This window comes from Balaenoptera borealis (genome assembly GCF_965194805.1).
Source record: "Balaenoptera borealis genome assembly, chromosome: 3".
In the NCBI taxonomy this organism is placed as follows: domain Eukaryota; kingdom Metazoa; phylum Chordata; class Mammalia; order Artiodactyla; family Balaenopteridae; genus Balaenoptera; species Balaenoptera borealis.
In genome coordinates this window covers 168562778-168580207 of record NC_138866.1, presented here as the reverse complement: position 1 = coordinate 168580207, position 17430 = coordinate 168562778, and the positions used below count along the sequence as shown (strand labels likewise).

Genomic DNA, 17430 nt, shown 5'->3' with positions numbered 1-17430 from the left:
ATCAGATACAACTAGTGCCTGGGGACTACATCACTGAGCTGCCAATTATCACTGGGGTCTCTACACACACAGGGACATATGCCCAGGTCCAATGAGCTACTGAATGAAGAAACAGTCTCAGGGAGAATTTCTGCTTCATTAAGCTCATCAGTAAGGACAGTTATTTACTTTTCTTCTTCAGGCATTTGTTTTTGAGGAACAAAGTACTAGATTCTGGTAGTTGAGTAGTTTCACAGTCTTCCACTTATCTTGCTAAAGTGGTAATTTCTATCAGGGTTTAGGGGTGAATGCAAGTAGGGGTTCATGTAAACAATACTTCTATACCAATAATTCATTCAACAGTGGAGGCCATAACAATGGAATTTTGAGGTGGCCTGAGTGGGTACACTGTTGTGGGGTCTGGGTAAGTTTCCCGTTGGTGGCGGCCATGGAGTACCACCTCAGCATTATCAGTTTCCTCCTCATCCTGGTGTCAGGGGTTGTGGTGATCACAGTCACCTATGCACCCATGTCCCACAGGCTTGGGAATGCAATTCTGCACATCTCCATTGAACTCTAACTTTATCATAAGTCCTCACATTCCCACTGGATATATGGGGCCCGGCCTAACCCATAGTCTTGTTTATTTTGAAAGCCGTAAAGTCTTGGTAAAAATTGGCAGAGCATTTTGATTCATGGCAAGGATCACTGCGAAAAGCAGAAACATAGCACCTGTGTTAGTCATAGGCCACAGTAGTGGCCTGTTGGGCCTCCCTTATCCCACTACCTGGCCTTTGGGTCCTTGGTAAATAGCCCATCAATCTACTCCTTTGAGACCCTGTTTTGGGGATAACACACCCTTTGATCTCTTTAAGACCTTTGCCCAGATGGTCCGGGGTGGTTACTAGACTACCATTTTTACATCATTCTCTCTTCTGGTCAGTCATTGCTATCTTGACATTATTCACTATTACTTGTCCAGAAATTTGTCAGTTAAGGTCCAGATTGTGTCGTAGGCCAATTGCCCTGACCTTATTAGGATGTTTATTGAGCTTGATGTCCAGCAATAGTGGCACAAATGAACCTAGGAACCTGAATCTGGTTAAAAAAAAAACAAAACAAAACTCATCATCTGCTTGTCCTCATTCCCTCATTGTATATCTTAGGCACCACCAGTGTGGCTCATGGAGTCACTATTGCCTTTTCGAGTATAGTTAAAACGTGTTTTACAAAGGCAAGGATGAGCCATCTGTCGGATCCAAAACAGTACCCAGCTGAGGAAGGAGAGATTCTTGAATGTCTGTATTTTTTCATACTCCTTTATGCCACCTCCTTGTGCAATGTGGCCATTGTCAAGGCTCTCCAAGAACTGTTTCTGTATTAGCAACCTGGCAAGGTTACATGATTACTTCTTTAACAAGATACTCCTTTTAAATGTGAAGATGAACGACCCACGTCTGTAAGGTCTCTTCAGGTCACTGGGTAAAGTGATCCTCAGCACTCTACATTCCTTTTCATTAAATCACGAATCGCAGTAACCACTATATCAAAAGCTGAACGTAAGTTCCAGGAGCATTAGATCTAACAGTAATCATTGAGTGCAACTCAGCATGCAGGGTCACCAACAACTTTTGATCCCATTATTGATGAAACTGTAAGTAGCCAAGGAATTGCTTCCCCAGTTTTGTCAAAATCCCTCTGTTTGATGTTTAATTTGACCCACCCACTGGGCATCTTGGCCAGCAAAGCAGGACTATTAAAATAGCACTCTCCTAAAGCATGTCGCACAATCTGTCAGCGGTTCCTGAGACACATTGGCCTGAATGGTCATGTGCCCTGTGGGAACCTCAGACTCTAACAAATGAGTCAGTAGTGCGCCCTTAGAGAGCCCTGAGGACTCACTAGTGCCCCTTCCAGAAATGAGTTGTGCTTCATTGACCACATTGCTCACTGTGCTAACTTGTCAGGGAGAGAGCTGCCAGTTTTTGAGTTGGTCAAGTAAGACAGCAAGTAAATTGGAAGTAAATTTAAGCATTTATTCACTTACTGTAATAGTATAAGAGTCTAAACAGGAAAGGTTCCCAGCCACACCAATATTCCATTTTCCCCCACAGAACATCATTGGATGAGGGTCAGATACATCAGTGCTGACAGGGCTTGGGTGGGGGAAGATCATATCACAACCAAAGGAGCTCCAAACAAAAGGTTCTTGCTGTTCTGTAGATCTGAGAGGAGGTAGAAGTGGGAGGTCTAGGAGGAGTGCAAAAGTACTGAAAACAGAGTCAGAGATAATAAAAATGTCTACAAGGTCCAATGAAAAGGTGGTCTATGTACAGGGTCTCAGCTGAGTCCTCCCCACATAAGAATGCTTCAGAATTGAGGCACTCAGACTAAGAATGCACATATGGCCTTAGTCCATGACTGCACTGTTTCCAATGTCTGCAGTGCACTGGCTGTGTCTCAGAGTCTAGTGTGGAGTGTGAAGATTTCCCCCATGACAGCTGCCAGATCAAGCCTTTGTAATTGTCTAAGGTTGGGCCTGACAGATCACGCAGAAGATTTTGGCATGTTGTCAGTGCCTCAGTGTAAACACATGCATGTCCACATACAGGTACACATGATATACATATATGGATATACATATCCATATAGTCATCCTCACATATGCTTACATACATAAACATGTGCACATATATGTGTATCTGCATATTCACAGGCATATTTAGAAATCATGGTTTCTCAAAGACACTTTCGATTTCATTCTCTCCCCTCAGGACTTGTTCTTATCTTTCTCTATTTCCGGTGTGTATATCCTTCCTTCCACAGTGTGAATCTGACTCTGATCAACATCAGTACATTTACTCATTTTCTCTATCTTATAATGCTTCTAAAATTATTTCAGAATGTAGAACCCTAGAAAAACAAATCTACTAAAAGGATTCTGTGATTTGCAAACATAGAGAACAGATTTGTGGTTGCCAAGGGAGTGGAGGTTGGGTTGGGATGGACTGGGAGTTTGGGATTAGCAGATGCAAACTATTATATATAGGATGGATAAACAACGAGGTCCTACTGTATAGCACAGGGAACTATATTCAATATCCTGTGATAAACCATAATGGAAAAGAATATGAAATATATATATATATATAAAACTGAGTCAATTTGCTGTACAGCAGAAGTTAACACAACATTGTAAATCAACTGTACTTCAATAAAATAAATTTAAAAAATAAATTCTCCAATAAACATCTTAACTTACAGTTGAAAAAGAGGAAAAAGATTTTGTGATTTATTTACAGTTTACCCCTCTACTCTTTTGCCCAGGAGTGAGGGTGTACATCAAATACTATATTGATGATTTACTTGCATTAGTGCTTTCTTATTTCCTTCAGTAGATTCAGTTCTTTAAATTTAGTTTCAGTTTTAGTTCCTTTTCTTATCCTTTGTAATTTAATTTTTCTGTTGATACATAATTGACACATAACATTAGTTTCAGATGTACAACATACGGACTCGAGATATGTATATATTACAAAAAATTTCACAACAATAAGTTTAGTTATCATCTATCACCACCTATAGTTAAAATTTTATTCTTGTGATGAGAATTTTTAAGATCTACTCTCTTAGGAACTTTCAAATATGCAATGCAGTATTATTAACTGTAGTCACCATGCTGTACATTTTATCTCCAGTACTTATTTATTTTATAACTGCGAGTTTGTACCTTTTGACCACCTTCACCCATTCACCTACCCTCTACCCCCTGCTTTTGGCAACCACCAATCTGTTCTATGAGTTTTGATATTGGTTTTGTTTTTGTTTTAATTCCACATATAATTGAGATCATATAGTATTTGTCTTTCTTTCACCTACTTACTTCACTTAGTATAGGACCCTCAAAATGCATCCATGTTGTCCCAAATGGCAAGATTTCCTTCTTTTTTATGGCTGAATAATATTCCTTTGTATATATGTATACTACATTTTCTTTATCCATTCATCTGTCCATGGACACTTAGGTTGTTTCCATGTTTTGGCTATTATATTATTATTATAAATAATGCTGCAGTGAACATAGGGGTTTAGATATCTTTTCAAGTTAGTGTTTTCATTTCCTTTAGAAAAATACCCAGAAGTGGAATTACTGGATTGTAAGGTAGTTCTATTTTTAGTTTTTTGAGGAACCTCCCATAGTGTTTTCCACAGTGACTGCACCAAATTACCTTCCCACCAACAGTGCGCAAGGGCTCCCTTTTCTCCACATTCTCACCAACACGTATTTCTTATCTTTTTGATAATAGCCATTCTAACAGGTATGGGTGGGGTGGTATCTCATTGTGGTTTTGATTTGCATTTTCCTGACGATTAATAATGTTGAGAACCTTTTCATGTTCCTTTAGGCCACCTGTAATGAAACATGTCCTTTCAAATCCTCTGTCCATTTCTTAATCAGATTTTTTTTCTGCTTTTGAGTTGTATGAGTTATTTCTTTATTTTGGGTATTAACCCTTTGTCAGATACACGATTTGCAAATATTTTCTCCCATTCTGTAGGTTGCCTTTCATTTTGTTGATGTTTTCCTTTGCCGTGCAGAAGCTTTTTAGTTTGATGCAGTCTCACTTGTTTATTTTTGCTTTTGTTGCCTTTGCTTTTGGTGTCAAATCCAAAAAGTCTTCACCAAGACTGATGATGTCAGGGAGCTTACCGCCTATGTTTTCTTCTAGGAGTGTTATGGTTTCTGGTCTTACATTCAAGTCTTTAGTTGATTTTGCATTGATTTGTGTGTGTAAGATAGTGGTCCAGTTTCATTCTTTTGCATGTAGCTGTCCAGTTTTCCCAACATCATTTATTGAATAGACTGTCCTTTCCTCACTGTGTATTCTTGGCTGATTGGTCATAAATTAATTGACCATATATGTGTAGGTTTATTTCTGGAATCTCTGTTCTCTTCCATTGATTTATATGTCCATTTTTATGGCAATACCATACTGTTTTGATTACAATAGCTTTGTAATACACAACTGACCCTTGAACAACACAGATTTGAACTGTATGAGTCTACTTATACACAGAGTTTTTTCAGTAAATACATGCTACAGTACTATATAATCTGTGGTTGGTTGAATCTGTGGATGCAGAGCCATGGATATAGAGGGCCAACTGTAAAATTCTGTGTGGATTTTCTACTGTGTAGGTGGGAAGGGAGGTCAGTGCCCCTAACCCCCATGTTGTTCAAGGGTCAGCTGTAGTTTGAAATCAGGAAGTATGATGCCTTCACCTTTGTACTTTTTTCTCAAGATTGCTTTGACTATAAAGGAGCTTTTGTGATTCCATACAAATTTTAGGATTTTTTTGTTCTATTTCTGTGAAAAATGCCATTGGAAATTTAATAAGGATTGCATTTAATCCATAGCTTGCTTTGGGTGGTGTGGACATTTTAAAAATATTAATTCTTCCAGTTCACAAGCGTGGAATATCTTTCCATTATTTTTGTCTTCTTTAATTTCTGTCATCAATATTTTATAGTTTCAGTGTATGAATACTTCATCTCCTTTGTCAAATTTATTTTTTTCTTTTTGATGTCATTATAAATGGGATTATTTTCTTAATTTCGCTTTCTCATAGTTTGTTGTTAGTGTATAGAAATGCAATTGATTTTTTATTTTTTTATATTGATTTTGTATGTTGCACCTTTACTGAATTCATTTATTAGTTCAAACAGCTTTTTGGTGGAGTCTTCAGGATTTTCTACATACAACCTTTATTGGGTTGAGGTAAATTCCTTTTATCCCTAATTTATGGGAGTTTTTTTTTTTTAATTAATTTATTTATTTATTTTTGGCTGTGTTGGGTCTTCGTTTCTGTGTGAGGGCTTTCTCTAGTCGTGGCAAGCGGGGTCCACTCTTCATCGCGGTGCGCGGGCCTCTCACTATCGTGGCCTCTCTTGTTGCGGAGCACAGGCTCCAGACGCGCAGGCTCAGTAGTTGTGGCTCACGGGCCCAGTTGCTCCACAGCATGTGGGATCTTCCCAGACCAGGGCTCGAACCTGTGTCCCCTGCATTGGCAGGCAGATTCTCAACCACTGCGCCACCAGGGAAGCCCCTATGGGAGTTTTTATCATGAAAAAGTATTGAATATTTTCAGATTTTTTTTCTGCACCTGTTGAGATGATCATGTAGTATTTATCCCTTGCTCTGTAATGTGGTGTATGTGTCACATTGATTGATGTTGGACCATCCTTACCTGAGTAGAGTAAATACCATTTGGTCATGGTGTATGATCTTTTTAGTGTGCTATTGAATTGTTTGCTAGTAGTTTGTTGAGAATTTTTGCATCTGAGTTCATCAGGGATATTGGCTTGTCATTTTCTTGTGGAGTCTTTGTTTGGCTTTGGTATCTAGGTAATGCTGGCCTTATAAAATGAATTTGGAAGTTTCTATCGGTGAATGTTTGTGTCCCCCCCATAATTCATGTGTTAAAGTCCTAATGTCCAATGTAATTGTATTAGGAGTGGGGAGGTGCTTAGGTCATGAGGATGGAGCCCTCATGAATGGGATTAACCCATTCATGAATGGGCTAAAATTTTAGAAAAATTTTCTGTTTTCTGTTTCATTTATTCCTGCTCTAACCTTTATTATTTCCTTCCTTCTGATCACTTTGAGTTTAGTTTATTTTTCTCTTTCTGGTTCCTTGAGGTGTAAAGTTAGGTTTTTTATTTGAGGTCTTTTTTCTAGCTGCCCACAGACAATCCAGCTATGTTGATTCCTTCAGTGTTCTAATTAAGGCGAGATTGAAGTGGGCCTCTCAGGCAGCACCCTGAAAGGCTTTGAGAGCCTTATACTCACTTCCCTCTCTCTTTCTTCCATGGGAAAAATTGTGGGTGAGGGAATCTCTCCCTGTGTTGAGCTGTGCTGACTTGGTGGAGGGGTGACATAGGTAAAGCAAAACTGTTCTTCTTACCCTTTTAAATGCAGCTATCTAGGATGTTATGTTCCACCAGCATGCTGGAACTTCTTGAGTGGACTCTGAAGCTCTCATAAATGTATTTCATCCATGAATTGTTAAATCAGTGTTTCCGTGGGCTACGAGACTGCAATCTCTTAGCCTGCCATTTTGCTGATGTCACTTCCTAAATTATTTTAAATTAAAGTGATCAGAAGATATTTTTCTTTGGTTCATGAATCAGTATTTAAGCATATATTTTATAGCAGTTTTACACTTAGACTTAAAGTGTGAATACCCCAAGATAACTAGAGAATAAAAGCCAAACTATTCATAACTTTTGGTTGGTATTTCTAGTCATAAGACTATTTCATGGCCATGGGTCATATACTGAATATTCACCAAGGCCTTATAACAGGCCAATAGTAGTCGCTTAAAGGGTTTGTACCTTTCATCTGACTCCAGGTGACTATGGTACCAAAAGCCTAATGGGCGCCTCTGGCCTCTGGCAGTGTCCTTCTGCCATAGGCTCTAATCAGCAAACTGAGAGGTTGCTGAGATCTGTAACCCAAACACAAATGTGTATCAGAGGGGCCAAGGGGATGGACAGAGTCAGAAACCTGTTGGCGGGCCTCTAGGACATCCTGTTGCCATGTCCTACTCAAAGGTAGAGACCAAAAATGGTATCCTAATAGACAAATGCCATCAAGATGACCACATGGTGAATGTCAAAGTACTAGTAGCTGAAAAGTTCCACCAATCCTTGCGCCTCCTTTGTGTTTGTGGGGGCTTAGAGGAACTAAAGCTTGGCAGTTGTCTCCTATGGAATGAGACATACTGCCTCTTCTCAGTTTACTCCCAGAGATTTCACTTGGGTACCAGGTCCTGGTACTTTTTCTGTATTAATGGCCCAGACTTAACTGTCACATGTAAGTCCACATGCTTTCTGTGTTTGTTGGGTAATTCCCTTGCCTAGGCCTAGTGGAGGTTATTGTTAATATAGGGGGAGGCTAGGGCTCCATGTGGGAATGGGACTTTTTCCAGGTCATGGCCTTATGGAAGGACATTAAAGGTGCGTTGCAACCCATTACACGTATGGCAGACCGATCCTGATCATCCCTGTGGACAGGGATGCTGCAAGAGACATTTGTAATGTCAGTTGCTTTGTACTTGCCTCAGCTTGGGCCACAGCCTCTATGGCTGTCATAATTTCAGGTAACACTAGTGCTCAAGCTGCGTGACTGCATTGAGCCTCTAATAATCAATTGAATCTCCATACACCTGAGGCCTAATCCACAGGCCAGATGGGGCTACTGAATGGAGAAATAGTCTTATGGAGAATTTTTGCTTCATTAAGCTCAGTAATGAGGAAGCTGTCTCTTTTCATCCTCTAGGGAGTTGCTTTGGTAGTCAAAGGGACTAGGTACTGGTAGACTGTTAGGTTCAGACTACCTAACAGACTACCAGAGCCACTGAAATGGCCTCAGTTGTAGTATTTATGATCAAGGCTTGGGGATAAGGATGGGGTGTTAAGGATGCACACTTAGACTATATAAATATACGTATATATATATATTGTTTTCCCTCATCTTGGTACAAAAGGACCAAGGAATGAAATTCTTCCTCACCTCCCCATTGAACTGTGACCTTGGCAAATGTCCTCATGTTCCCAGTGAGGACATAGGGACCTTGGCCTAACTCATAGTCTTGTTTATTTTTAAAGTTAAGAGGTTTGGATAAAAGTAGAGAGATGCACTCTGATTTCATGTCAAGATTCACTGGGAGGGTTGGAAGGAATATTATTTATATTAGTCATAGGGGTTGTCAGTATGTGGACTCTGTTGTGCCCCCAGTGGCCATTATCTAGTCACAGGTATCTGATAGAGAGTCTGTCAGTCTCCTCCTTGAGACCCATTGTTGGATAACAAGACCCACAGATGTCTTTGGGAAAGACCTTAACCCAATGATCCAGGAGTAAGTACCCAATTACCATTTTTACATCACTCTGACTACTAGTGAAAAGTTAGTGTCTTGCCAGTAGCTGCTTTTTCTTTGCTTGGAAATTTTTCATTTCACACATGGATTGTGCCATGAACCAAGTGACATCACCTTAAAAGGCGGTTTAATTGAAACAGGTGACCAGTGAGAGTGGCAAGAATGAACTTAAATCTGAGTCTGGTAAACAGTCTCATCATATACTTTTCTTACTTCTCATTGTCAAATCAAGGAACTATCAGGTGGCTTGCAGAGCCCCTTATAGGTGGCCGTTAAGAGTAGACCAAAAAAGTTTTCCAGTGTCAGAGAACTCACCACGATTGGACCAAACCAGTCCAAGAGCAAATAATAGCTAGTAAAGGAAGGAGAAGGTCTCAGGTGTACATGACATTTCTCCCACCTACCTCCTTCTTCATCCTCCTTGGGCAAAGTGGCCATGGAAGATGTTCTGAAAGAGGGGATTCTGCAGTAACACACCAGAAAAGTGCTTCTGTCCTTAAATAATTTTAACAAGATTACTTTCTTTGTGGTGGAATCAAACTATCCAAATCTCTTTGGTTTCTTTGGGTCACTGGGCAAAGCAATCCTGAGGGCTCTACCTACTTTCTCATTAAACATGAGAAACATTTGTTGCATCAAGGATGTCATCACTGCCCGGGACATGTTTAGATTTAACAGTAGTCCTTGTGTCCTATTCTGCATGCAACTTTAGGTGACCAACTACATTGTTTTCTGGCTTATCTTTCCTGTATTTCCTTTTCTAAAGGTAAGTGTCTTATATTTTCTTTTCATTTCCCATTCTTTTCTTTCCTAAAAGATAGCATACTTGATACCTTCTCTTTTCATTTTTTCTACAATTAACCTATCTCCTAGCAGTCCCTCCAAGTTGGGTTATAAGTATCTTTTTATAGCTTTATGTGTAACTCTTTGTACCACATCATACACCATAATTTGTATTACCCTAATTTATAGTATGTGCCTTGTTTTTCAACCAATCTCACATGCTAGTACATTTAGGTGCTTTTCAGTATTTTGCAATTAAAAATATGGTGTAATGAATAACCTTTACATATACATTTTCATTATTTGGTCTATGAGTATATATTAACCTAAGCTATAATAATCTAAAACAAGTAGGGACTAATACAAAATATATTTGATGCCAACAAATATTTAGGAAACAGTGAGTCTTACACACATTAAAATTTTCCTCACAATTTTTATGTCAGGTCTAGCATTATGGTAATTTACTTATATTTTATGTTTATAAAAATGAAAGAAAATACTGCTAAACATGTGTGTAAATTTGATATATAGGGATTTCACAATAGACCTGTTTTTCAGTTTAATGCAGTAAATGTGTCTCTTTATGTAGCTCATGATCATGTGTCAGATGAAAATCTTATGTTTAAGCATCAAGACTCAAAGTCAGAAACAGAAATGCATGCAGAGAAACAAAAATCTTCTAGAGATGAAAGTCTCATTAGTAAGTATAATAATTATAGATGACTTTAAATTATTTTAAATTGTACTCATTAGAAGATCCTTTTTCTTTGGTTCGTGAATATGTATTTGGGCATATTTTTTTGAACTAGTTAAAAGAATCCTTGTATTTATTTTTTACACAGCACAAATGCAGGTGACACAGTAAATCCATAATTCCTCACAAAACTTATTAACTTATCAACTGAGAATCTATATTCTTAAAATCTGCATCATTCATAGCTATACACTCTATGGAATCCATTCCATAGTAGCAGAGGAGAACCTTAACTCAAAGCACCAAGTTTCCAGGCATTACTGCAAATGTCTTGTTTTCATTCTCTGATACATGCAGTCAAACTGCCTATGAAGCAAATACCAATTCACCTTAAGCGCCAATGGATAAGGGAAAACAATTGGGAAACCAACATTATTCTTACATCTAAAACTGATTCTACCTGTTTACCTTGTTATATTTCTTTCCATGAACATTTTAACTTTTAATGTAGCTATAATTAATATGAATATAAATTGAAACTTAATCTCTTTCAGATTCATCTAACAATTTAGGATGTTCATATCTGTTTCATAAGTCCTGAGGAAAATAAAACGTGACCTCTAATCTAGAATATTCTTGCAATCTTTATTAAAAGTTAAATTTAGAATTTTATAGCAAAGTAATATGGTCTATTTGTCCAAATTATGGATTTAAAAATTCCTTAATTTATTTAGATTAAGATACAGAGCTGATTCCTAGTATATTTTATAGAAGTGTGTTTTCATTTTTTGAACAAGCAGGGTTCAGTGGACATTTTTAGGATCTTGCTTGCATCAGCCCTGTTAAGACCCAGAGATTACTGGATCCACTAAATGGACAATGAAAATTGGTCGAGGCTGTTGATGAAAGCTTCAACAGGAATCTGATACACAGACACAGATTTTATTGTTATAGTCAGTGGAACTGAAGTCTTCCTTAAAACTGTGCTTCTGATAGGCTGAAGATAGAGTAATGGACTGTTAGTTCTTTAAGCCAAAAATGCATGGATCTGTTCTACAAAGACTTCATTCTCTGCCTGTGGTCAGTAACTTGAGGGTCTTCTGTAGATTCTGCACTGCAGTGCTGACATCTTCATACTGCAAAGCTCTGCTAGAGTTATTTGCAGTATTTCTGAGGTCTAGCAAAGTCCTCTGATGTTAGTTGGGTATCTCCCTGGGAAACTGTACTGAAAAGTGCAGGATCAATGGCCAGAATAGTCTGTGGAGTAGGCTGGATAGTGTTACTTGTTACACCTGTGCTGTGAGGAACTTCTTCTGGGGTATTAGCAGGAATGCAGGCACCGGGAGGAATTTGTATTCCAGTAAAGCTGCTTGATGTCATGTTGCTTGGGTCATAAGTTGAAGATGACGGCTGAGGGGCTGAGTGGGTAGAGAGGTTGCTCCAGCATTTTCATTTTCTTCAACATCATTATCTTCTTCAATCCCACCAAGCCCTGCTTGAGGAGTCTCTCCATTCTTTAAAAAATTATGAATATATGTTGCCTTCCACCTTGCATACTTTCTGTGTTTCACGTTTTCATCAGTGAGTTCTCCAAATGCTATTTTGACATCTATTAGAAGACTTTCAGTGTAGAAGGACTTGATCTTGTTTTTGTGAAATCGCCCAGCATCATCTTCATTATCTACATAGAAAAACATTTTCAAAGCATAATTCTCCGAATGGGCAGAGCCAACTATTTCTTGAGTAACAGCTTCATTATCACCCAGCTGTTTCATAAGAGCTTCTAACTGATCCATTAGCTTTGGTGAAAATGTACGACATTCAGGAGTTTTACTATCAACCTTCATTCCTGTTTGCATTGCATACAAACAACAGTAATAAGCCACCACAGGGGGGCCCTGCTTGTCATGCTCCTGAGCCATCCTCAAAGAGCCATACGCTCTTAAACTGTGGGGGCAGTGGGGGAAGCGGAGCAAGCGTGGACATCTCCACTCCAGGAACCCTATTTGGGCATGTTCTTATAGAAATTTTACACTGACGTAAAGTATGAATGCCCTAAGATAATTAGAGAACAAAAGCAAAACTATTGATAACTTTTGGTCGGAATTTGTTGTCTTGAGACTGTTTCACAGTCGTGGGTCATGTGTTCAGTATCCCCTGAAGCCCAATATTGGACTAACAATTGTCTCTTAAAGGTTGTGTACCTTTCAGCGAGCTGTTCCTAGAGATGATGAATTTAAAACCCCAACAGATGCCTCTGACCTGTGGCAGTGTCCTTCTGCCTTAAGCTCCAGTTGGTGAATAGATAGTTGCTGAGATCTGTAACTCAAATGGCAAAATGGATCAGAGGGGCCAAAGGAAGGGTAGCCTAGGTGGCTTGTTGGAGGGCTTGCAGGTCATCCTCCTTGCTGTGGCTCCACTGAAAGGAAATGACCTTTCTTGTAACCCTTTAGATGGATGGCATTAAGAATGCAAGTAGATGAAGAGTTCCATCAGTCCCTGGGCCTCCTTTTTAATTGCTGGAGCAGAGAGGATCAAAGCCAGTCTTCTCCCATGGAATGAGACAATGAGACTCCATACCCAGATCAAGCCCAGGAATTTCACTTGTGTACTTGTACGTTTTCTGTAAAAGTGACCCAGCAAGTTGCCACCTGTGTGTCAGCAGGGTGTACAGCCCTTGTTGGGCTGTTGTCCAGCTCCCTTCTCTGGACTCAATAGGATGACATTATCAGTAGAGTAGAGTGCTAGTCCCTCCTCTGGAAAATCTGGGGATTTTCCAGGCTTTGATACATTGATGACAGATAGGAAATTCAGGTAGACTTGTGGAAGGATATGAATGGTGAATTGTACCCATTCCACATAAAGATGAACTGACTGGAATCATTCCCATTCAGAGGGATACTGAAAAGGGCATTTGTGATATCAATTGCTGAATAACAAGTTCCCACACTCTGGACAAGTTACTACGACAGTCACACTGTCAGATACCACTGATGCCAAGGCTGTCCTATTGATTGAACAGCCAAAATCAATTGAGTATCTGTGAACTCAAGATCAGGTACACAAGTCAAGTGAGTTATTGAATAGGGATATAGTCTCAAGGAGCCTTTTGCTGCATTAAGCTCAGTAAAGAGGGCAGTTTTTCCTTTTTCTTTCTCAGGCAGATTTTTGGGAGACAGAGGTACTAGGTGCTGGTAATCGGGTAGGTTCACAATCTTCTTATGCTCCTCTAACATGGCCTTAAGTGCAGTAATTGCCACCAGGGCTTGGAAGAATGAGAGTAGAGTTACACATAGACAATACGATGGTACTCTCCTGGAGAGCCCCGTGGTGTCCACTAGTACTTCTGGAGACACATTAGCCTGACTGATGATGTGCCCTGTGGGACCCTTTGACTCTTGCAAATGATCCAGCAGTATGCCCTGAAAGAGTCTCACTAGCACCTCTCAAAGTGCTCCTTACAGAAAGGAATTTTACTTTATTGACTACTTTGTTCTCTATGCCGATCTGTCAGAGAAAGGTGCCTGTTTTGACTTGGTCAATTAAGATAGCAAGCCAAACTGAAAGTAACAGTTAAGCTTTTATGTACTTCCTATAATAGTATAAGCAAGAGTCTAAACAGGAAAGGGCCCCAGCTCCACCAGTGTTTCATTTTCCCCATACAGCCAAACCAGGCAAGGGTCAGATGTATCAGTGCGGATGGGAGTAGGGGTTGGCGGAAGATTATCTCATATCTGAAGGAGCCCCAAACAAAAGGCTCTTGCCCTTTTATGACCTCAGGAACCTTGTGAATATTGATGTAGGATGGCTAGGAGTGTAAAAGTCCTGAATACTGTGTAGTAACTGAGGAAAGTATCTTTAGGTTCCCCCAGTAAAGTGGTCTACACAGAGGCACCTGAAAAGTACAGTGTATCAGCTGACCCCTCCCCCTTTCACAAGGAGGCCTCTGATGGAGGCACCTGTATAGGAATCCAGAATGCATAAGAACATGGTATGGATGGGCCTTAGTCCTCCACTGCAACTACCTCCAGTGTCTAAAGTTCACTGGGTGTGCATCAAATTTGGTGTGGGGTGAGAAGTATTCCCCCATGAGAACTTTCAGGTAGAGACCTTGTAATTGTCTATGGTTGGACCTGCGAAATTAAGCAGGATTTTGGCCTGGAGTTGAACTCCTGTATATACATATGTATACCTATATATGCACATATACATACAGATATTCATACGCACACCTACACTGAGTGTCCTTTGTGTTTGTTGTGGTAGAGACAGAAATAAGCTTGGCTCTTTGGAGTGCTTGAAAAAAGCTTGGCTTCCTTTGTATCTTGGGGGGGGATGGAGAAGGAAAACTTAGTTTCCTTGGAGCTTGGAGTGACAGTGTACCCCTTTCCACTTTGCCCCCAGGGATTTCAGTTGGGTATTAGATCTTTGTACCTTGTTTACATTAATGACCCAGCTGTGCTGTCACATGTGGGTCATGATAGAATCCAGTCCTTGTTGGGTAGTACTCTTATCTGGTTCCAGTGGAGGATGTCATCAGTATAGTGGAAGTTTTAGTACTGGATCTTGGAGCAGGGGTTTTTCTAGGTCATGGGCTTGTGGAAGGACATTAAAGGTATGTTGTAACCCATTCCACATAAGGGAAACTGATCCTGGCCATTTGTGTGAACAAGAATGTTAAAAAGGGCACTTGTGATATCAATTGCTGCATACTTACTTGACTCACCTTGAGCAGTAAACTTCTGTGAAGGTCACAGGACCGTGTGATGCCAGTGTCTGGAGCTGTACTATGGCATTGAGCCAACGATAATCAATTGAGTCTCTAGGCACCCAAGGCCTTACACACAGACCGAAAGGGCTTATGAATGGAGAAATAACCTCATGGAGAACTTTTGTTTCATTAAGTTCAGCAGTAAGGGCAATGAGCTGTTTTTGGATGGTAAAGGTGCTAGGCACTGGTTTTCCACATGCCCCCCTAAAATGGCCCTAAAATTCAGTAGTTCCCATCAGGGCTTAGGGGTGAGATGCACATAGAAAATACATCTATACCAATAATACATTCAGTAATGGAAGCCATAACAATGGAGATTTTTAGTGGCGTGTAGGGACATGCCTATAGTTGGATTTGGATAAAGATCCCATTTGGTGAGCTCAGACCAAAAACCAGTGAGCATTATCTGTTTTCTCCTCATCATAGTGTCCGTGGTTATAGAGATCTTAGTCATATGTGCATCAGTGTCCAAAAGGCCCAGATATGCAATTCTCACCTATCTCTCCATTGAACCTTAGCACATATCCTCATATCACAACTGGGGAGATAAGAATCTTAGTCTAGCCTTAATTCTTGTTTATATAGAAAACTGAGAGGTTGGGTAAAAGTAATGGCAGGGGGGTTGTGTCTCGGGTTCATCTCAAGATTCACTGGGAAATGCAGAGAGAAGAGCACTTGTGTTAGTCATAGATGTCATCATCATTTGGACTCTAGAGTGTCTGTGTGTTGGGTCACCTATGGACCACTACCTGGCCATGAATTCCTTGGTGGAGAGTCCATCAGTGTTCTCTGTGAGTTCCCGTTGTTGAGTAACTAGACCCAGAGATTTCCTTGGGAAACCACTTAAACAGGTCATCCATAAGTGGGTTCCTGATTACCATTTTTAGGTCACTTTCTTCACTGGCCAAATGATATCTATCTGTTGCTGGTTCTTCCTTTCCCTGAAATTTATCAGTGAAGATCTGGATTGTCTTGTAAACCAATTGACATCACCTTATAAGGAGGTTTAATGGAACTAGGAAAACAGCAAAAGTGGCACAAATGACACTGGAAATCTGAGTCTGGTTACCAGTCTCATCGTCTACTGTTTTTGCTGCTTGTTGTTGAACCAAAGGACCATCAGAGTGGCTTGTCAGGCACCTTCCAGATGGTTATATGGGTGGTTAAAACACCTTTTTTCAGTGTCAGGAAACTCATCGTAAGTGGGCCAAACCTGAGAAAGGAGCTGGGGAAGGAGAGGGAATCAAGTGCTCACATCATTGCCCTCCCCCCTTCCTTGGGCAGAGTGGTTGCTGTCAAAGCACTCTGAAAGAGGGAGTCTGTTGTGACACATCTCTTCACCAAGTTTCACAAATTACCTCCTTTTTTTTACTGGGGTATAGTTGTTTTACAATGTTGTGTTAGTTTATACTGTACAGCGAAGTGAAGTAGAGTTCCCTGTGCTATACAGTAGGTTCTCATTAGTTATCTATTTTATACATATTAGTGTATATATGTCAATCCCAATCTCCCAATTCAGCCCACCCCCCCTTTCCCCCCTTGGTGTCCACACGTTTGTTCTCTACATCTGTGACTCTATTTCTGCCTTGCAAACAGGTTCATCTGTGCCGTTTTTCTAGATTCCACATATATGCCTTAATATACGATATTTGTTTTTCTCTTTTTGACTTACTTCACTCTGTATGACAGTCTCTAGGTCCATCCACGTCTCTACAAATGACCCAATTTCGTTCCCTTTTATGGCTGAGTAATATTCCATTGTATATATGTACCACGTCTTCTTTATCCATTCTTCTGTCTGTCGATAGACATTTCTCCAAAGAAGACATACAGATGGCCAAGAGGCACATGAAAAGATGCTCAACATCACTAATTATTAGAGAAATGCAAATCAAAACTACAATGAGGTATCACCTTACACCGGTTAGAATGGGCATCATCAGAAAATCTACAAACAATAAATGCTGGAGAGGGTGTGGAGAAAAGGAAATCCTCTTGCACTGTTGGTGGAAATGTAAATTGAATGTAAATTGAATGTAAATTGATACACTATGGAGAACAGTATGGAGGTTCCTCAAAAAACTAAAAATAGAACTACCATATGACCCAGAAACCCCACTACTGGGCATATACCCAGAGAAAAACGGTAATTCAAAAAGACACATGCATGCCATTGTCATTGCAACACTATTTACAATAGTCAGGTCATGGAAGCAACAGATTACCTCCTTAATGATAGAGGAGAAGTACCCCAGTC

General features: G+C 39.9%; 1 protein-coding gene and 1 pseudogene across 3 annotated transcripts in view; one reads left to right on the top strand and one right to left on the bottom strand.

Annotated features, from left to right (window-relative positions):
- CCDC7 (coiled-coil domain containing 7) overlaps positions 1-17430 on the top strand; it is a 324264-nt gene that overhangs the window by 175330 nt on the left and 131504 nt on the right. Inside the window, exon 25 of one of the 2 annotated variants that reach the window (XM_082385250.1) lies at positions 10298-10408. The exons of the other annotated variant lie outside the window; for it this stretch is intronic. Within the exon in view, the coding sequence (XP_082241376.1) occupies positions 10298-10408 (111 nt within the window). The remainder of the gene's footprint in view (positions 1-10297; positions 10409-17430) is intronic. 2 annotated transcript variants of the gene reach the window in all.
- LOC309625650 (vacuolar protein sorting-associated protein VTA1 homolog pseudogene) lies at positions 10441-12848 on the bottom strand (annotated as a pseudogene). Its single transcript has one exon. The product of its transcript is annotated as a vacuolar protein sorting-associated protein VTA1 homolog pseudogene (transcript).